Source organism: Aptenodytes forsteri, unplaced genomic scaffold (assembly GCF_000699145.1).
Source record: "Aptenodytes forsteri isolate BGI_AS27 unplaced genomic scaffold, ASM69914v1 Scaffold139, whole genome shotgun sequence".
Classification (NCBI taxonomy): domain Eukaryota; kingdom Metazoa; phylum Chordata; class Aves; order Sphenisciformes; family Spheniscidae; genus Aptenodytes; species Aptenodytes forsteri.
Window position 1 is genome coordinate 2,142,647 of NW_008794414.1, and position 5,882 is coordinate 2,148,528.

General features: G+C 41.9%; 1 protein-coding gene across 1 annotated transcript in view; it reads left to right on the top strand.

Moving 5' to 3' along the window:
- Window positions 1-2,947: 2,947 nt before the first annotated feature.
- LOC103907198 (epidermal retinol dehydrogenase 2) overlaps window positions 2,948-5,882 on the top strand; it is a 10,534-nt gene continuing 7,599 nt past the window's right edge. The window contains exon 1 of the mRNA XM_009289320.2: window positions 2,948-3,329. Coding sequence (XP_009287595.1) covers window positions 3,009-3,329 — 321 coding nt within the window. The 5' untranslated portion in view covers window positions 2,948-3,008. The remainder of the gene's footprint in view (window positions 3,330-5,882) is intronic.

Here is a 5,882-nt window from a genome sequence, read left to right on the forward strand (position 1 = left end):
GGGGGGGCGGGGGGGGGGGGGGGGGGGGGGGGGGGGCGGGGGCGGGAGAGGGGTGCCGCGGCGGGTCCCGGGGAGGCGGGCCTGAGGGAGGGCGGTGAGCTGGTGTGCCAAGTGGGAGTAAGGCAGTCCAGCATCTTGCGGGTGGTGAGGAGGGTGTTGCTGCACCTCAGTCCTTGGACTGTCTTAGCTACAGGACCACTATGTTTTTGGAGGGGTCACAACCCTCCAGATGCAGTGAGCAAGTTCATACTTGCCAAGCTCTGCTCAGGTGACTGCGTGATCAACCTTTAAACCCTTTGGCTAGCAGAGGTGTTTTGCGGTTCAGATGCCAGCCTCAATTCTGTCCCTGTGTTTTGTGAGCACTGACAAGTCTGCAAGAGCCACTCATCTGTGAGCATTGGCACATGCACCAAGTCTGCGCTGGCAAAGTTGTCTGCACTTGAAATCTGTCTGATAAGCCATTGTAAAACCTTCGGTACTTCACTACAATATAAAAGCCCTCCATGCTTATGTCAGTGTGGATGTAGGCATATTAAAAAAACAATAGGTGGCATCAGAAGGGATCTGAGATCTTACATGTGCCAAAGGCACCCTTGGTTAATTCACCTGTAAATATATCCCTGCTCACTTCAGTTGAGGAGCCAAAATCAGATAAGCGTGTTGGCTAATTTAGTTGTCCGTATGGATATGCTTGGTTACAATAGCTGGTGTAATTAGCAGTACTAATGCAGTGAGCCAGCGAGAATGGAGGACTCCTGGCCCCGTCAAAGCTGGGTTAGGTGAGAGACCTGTCAGTGGAAATCAAGCGTCTCATTGAAGGATGTGGAGTTGGTGTTCCAGCAGAAAGTCTCCTGTGGTCTGTATGCCTAAAACAACTCTACTTCTCTAAGAAAAAGTCAGTACGTCTCTAAGATCTAATGGGCCTCTGTCCTGTGTAAGCCTAATACCTGATTATTTTACTTAATAAATTACTGACATAAGTTCTAAACTGGGTTTAGGTCAAATTGTGTATTATACTTCAAAGGCAATTGCCCCTCTTGTTTTTCCATAGGGATTAACTGTAACATCCTTACCTACTCCAGAGATACCAATCTCCTTTCATGCAAATGGAGGATGTTATGTTAAGCGCATTAAGTTAGTGTAATCAAGTTAAATTCAGCAACTACATTTATTTTAAAGGTTTGTTGCTTCTGTTTTAGACTCAGCAAAGAACTTGTGTTTCCAAAAACTTGCTGGTTTTTTGATGTACATGAAATTTAATAACATTTTTCCTGTATAACTCTGGTTTTGCTTATATCTGTAGTAGCTCTATAGCTATGAGAGCGTACTACAGGAGATGTCAATATTTGCTCTAGAAAAATGGTCCTGTGCGGTTTTGATATTTCTTCCATTTCTTACTGGTGTTACTGCCTTTCATCTGTGCCAGAACCTCTGCACGCATTTTGTCCCATTTTAAAGGGAACTAAGAACAGAAAACATTCACCCTGTGACTCCTCTTCTTCAGAAAGAAGAACTTGTTTCCCTATCCACTATGTTTTTAATGAATGTTTTTCTGTTATTGGAATAGTTTAAAGATGTCCTAATGTTTCTGCCAGAAAACTTTCTGAAATAACTTGCTCTGTTCTAGCAGTGGCCTATCCCTTTTCAGGACTGGCCTTGTTTCCCACATATAAAACCTGAGACTCATGATAACATGTGTATGTCCACATGCTAAATTTCACAAACTTTGCTCAGAGTAGCAGAGATCTAAGTAACGTGGCACTGGTCAAAGTGCTTACCTATACACATAGATAGCAATGTTAACTAAGAGATGTGATCAAACTGGGCGTGTAGTGCTAAAGGTTGAAATGTAAGTGCCAGAGTGCTCTACCTTTAGCTGAGAAGGAAGATACTAATCCTTCATACCGTAGTTAGTAAAAAATCAAAACCTGCTTTGACCAAGGGTACATTTCTTGCGTAGCATTCATATGCTGGGAAATAAATAGCATTCTTTCAAGGACTTAAATGCCTGCTTGCTGTCAGCATTACTGTGATGAGTACAGACTGTGAAGTTAAACGCATAGCTGAGACAGTATGATTCAAGCCCATGACATTTGCTTAATGCTGGGAGGTGACGAGAAGAAAGTCAACAGCTTGGCAATGCATTCCTAAACAAAACACTCTGTTCAATTGCAAAAGCAGGCTCTCCTCCATAATGGTAGTACTGGTAGTTGAAAAGCTAGAGGTGACAGCCAGTAATTTACCTGGGGGGGTTTGGAGAACACTCTGTTCAATTGCAAAAGCAGGCTCTCCTCCATAATGGTAGTACTGGTAGTTGAAAAGCTAGAGGTGACAGCCAGTAATTTACCTGGTGTGTTTTGGAGATTTATAAGCATATTGTATTCTGAAGCTCCCTATGCTGGCACTTTTTCAGCAGGGTTGAGACTGTGACTTGGTCTGTATATGATTTCTTGATGAGAAGGAGTGCCAACAAAGCAAAAAAAGTCATGGTCCTAGAAGGAGAATTTTTCCTGACCTCCAGTACTACCTTGTGAGCACTAAAGTTGCTTGATCAAGCCATAAGTTTTGATTTGTAATTGCCATGCATTTCTGCTTATGATGCTCAAGGGGCAACTATCACTTTTTTGATTCTAGTTTTTGAGCCCACATTCTGCCAGAGCAGAGATGGAGACCCATGATGTGAGGGGTGGGGAATTTCTAAAGCAGGTGAGGGCAGGTGTTTCCTGCCTCTGCCAAATGGTAAATCAATTGTGTGCTGCATTCTGGAGTAGAGTAGGAGCAACCTGGAGATAATACAGAAACAGGACAAATGGGTCAGATGTGCAGATGTAAGCCTATACATTTTTTTTTTGAAACAACATTCAGAAGCAGGCTAGAGAAAATGTTTAGAATGCATCTGAAAATGCTTTTCAATTTTGAAATATCGATGTTTGCATTTTCTCTCTTCATGGTTTATTCTGTCTGGTAAACATCTTCTTTTATCAGGTATCTGAAGAAATAGCCTCAAGATGAACTTCTTCCTGGAAACATTCAAAGTCATCGGACTTACTATTTATTACTTGCTGGAGTCGCTAGTGTTCTTCGTTGTGCCTAGACGGAAGAAGAATGTTAGTGGTGAAATAGTATTAATAACAGGAGCGGCAAGTGGCATTGGAAGGCTCTTGTCTTTAAAGTTTGCCAGCCTTGGAGCCACGGTGGTTCTCTGGGACATTAATCAAGAGGGGCTCAAGGAGACAAGTAGACTGGCCAGAGAAAATGGAGCAGTGAGAGTACACTGTTACATCTGTGACTGTAGCAAAAGGCAGGACATCTACAGGGTCGCTGATGAGGTAAAGTATCTTATTTGTGGCTTTGACACTATTCTAAGATGAGTGCATGCACGTGTGTATGATGTATGATAAGTTTTAGTGACTTAAAAGCAAGAGATTAAAGTTAATTCATTCAGAACGTATTGCGCATGCTGCCTATTTCAAGAATACTGTTTTTTAGAGTTGACTTGTGTACCTCTGTTCCTTTAAAAATAAAAAGAGCTGGTTTTCTTTTTCAGTAGCTAATTCCAACTGGGTAGCTTCTCATTCATTCAATTACTGAGCAAGCACTTACTGGTGAAGTGCAGAAAATGAATTTATTGAAGCTAAAGCAGTATTTCAAGTTCTGGCAGCCTTTTACCAAAAGTAAACCCTAAAGACCATACATTGTAAAAAGGATTAACTGCTTAGGCAATTTTCAAATAATTACATGGCTGTGAATAGATTTTTTTTTTTGCAGACTCACTTTATCAGAATTAATAAATGTATCTTGAGGTCTTACGTATTTCTTACTTTCTGTTCTGAAGAGCTTTGTAAATATAGCATGTGGTTAGATATTTTGGGCAGACTAGTAGAATTGCCAAAAGCTAAAATTGCTTAACAGTTTCCATTATAACAACCTGTTCTCATTTGCTTAAAATGTTGCTAAACTTAACTGTTGGACTAGAAAGTTTCCACAGTGAGTGTTTGCCTGAGGATGAATTCTTAAAAAAAAAAAGTTCAGCTGTCTTCCCGAACATCTGTTGGCTGAAATAATGTTCCTCTTCTAGGGCTGTTTAAGAAGCTCTAGCCTTCTGCATTTTTCTATCTGTGCAAAAATAACTAGAACAAACTTTCTGATAAGTGAAGCTTGTGCATGACTTGCAGCTTGTTAGAGGCTGGTACTAATGGTTTTGTATTCTGGTAATGCTGATTACCCTTGGTGCCCCTTGCAGCTCTGTTATGCCAGCTGAGTTGCATGTCTGCCGTCCCTGCAGAGCAGTTGCACATGTCTCACTGCAGGCCTGTAACTGTGCTTCCCGATGAACTGGGAGGAGCGGAGGAGGGGGGAGTATTGTAGTGTGAAGGACACTGGAATGAAGAAGATGGAAACTAACCTTCAGTTTTGAGGACTCAAGGGCTAGCACTTCAGTCCCATGGAGAAAAGCAGTAGCAGAGCCTTTCTGGCCAAATATAAAAAGGAGAAGAGGGTGTAGATATTTGCATGACGCAGATTAGGAATGATAAGAACAGACATAGACAGGAGTGAAGAAGTGGCGAGAGGGTCTCGGTGCATGATTCCTTGCTTATAATCTTCTGTCAGCGGTTCACTAACAGCTGATCTACATAGAAGAAAACGCTCTACTACTGTTATTTCAGAAACATCATGTCCTGCTGATGACTGATGTAGAACCATGCTGACAACCTTCCCATCTTACTAGTGACAAAGACTTTAGTATTAGTTAGTGCTTGTTGTCACTGTTTACTTAATGTGGTGTAGTAGACTTTGGCTCATGGCGTGCAGCGTCAGCCTTTGCAAGATGAGGCAGCACAGTTCCAGATTTTGGTTTCCCCCCCGCAGTGATTCAGCTTCACGCAATGACTGGGAGTTTTGCAAGACTATAGAGAACTAAATTCATGCAGGCAGGACAGGGTATGGTTGAAAACTTTGTGCCTGATAAAACAATCTCAAAGCCAAAATGAAAGGTATGTGAACCTTAAATACCTGCTTCTGGTACTTCATCAGCCATGCAGAGGGACCAAGAAAAAGTCACTTCAGTAGGAAGAAATCCAAAAAGCCCTGCACATGTGGTGTCCTTGTTCCTTTCCTGTACCAACAGGATGAAGGACAGCTTTTGGCTATCAAGAGCTACAGCTTAAAATTTATTTCTAATGTCCCTGTTCCAGAAGTACCCAACCCCAAAAGGAATGTGGCCTTCTCTGACCTACCCCTTCCTCCCTCAAGTTCAGCTAAACTTTAAGAATCTAGGGCTTTGAAAGAGGGAAGTAACTCTATGGTTTTTTGATCCTCCTACTTGTGAGGAAACAGAAGCCTTTTCCTCATTATCATGTTGCAAAATTGCATCTGGGCTCACATTTACTTCCAGGATCTCTCTTGCATGGTACTTTTTTGCTTATCCACTGTTTTTTCTTGCTTGTTAGTCAAGATGACAGTTTGCAGACAGTTTTCCACTTTTCTGAGAATCTTTTTTCCTGTGCAGAGGAGCAACAGTAGAAGCACATTTCCTGGTGGTGTTTCATGCTGCCTATAAAACATCCAGTGCTTTCTTCCACCTCTTGTAGGCAGTTACGGAGGGGTTCATGGTTCTTAGAAGGTAGACACTTTGGGATGCTGTTTGCGAATCATGGGAATTGCTCACTACTAAACTTCAGTATAAAAGCATAAATATAAATACAGAAACAAACAGGAAATAGTGTTTATACCTAAAAAAGATGTTTAACCAGATCAGCTGTTTGCATAATGCTTGCCTTACCTAGGCCTAAAACAAACACCTGCAACATACTTTCCTGCACTACACAAATGGAGAGGTTTAGAGCTCTGGAAAGTTGACATTAGCTGCCTCTCCCTCTCCC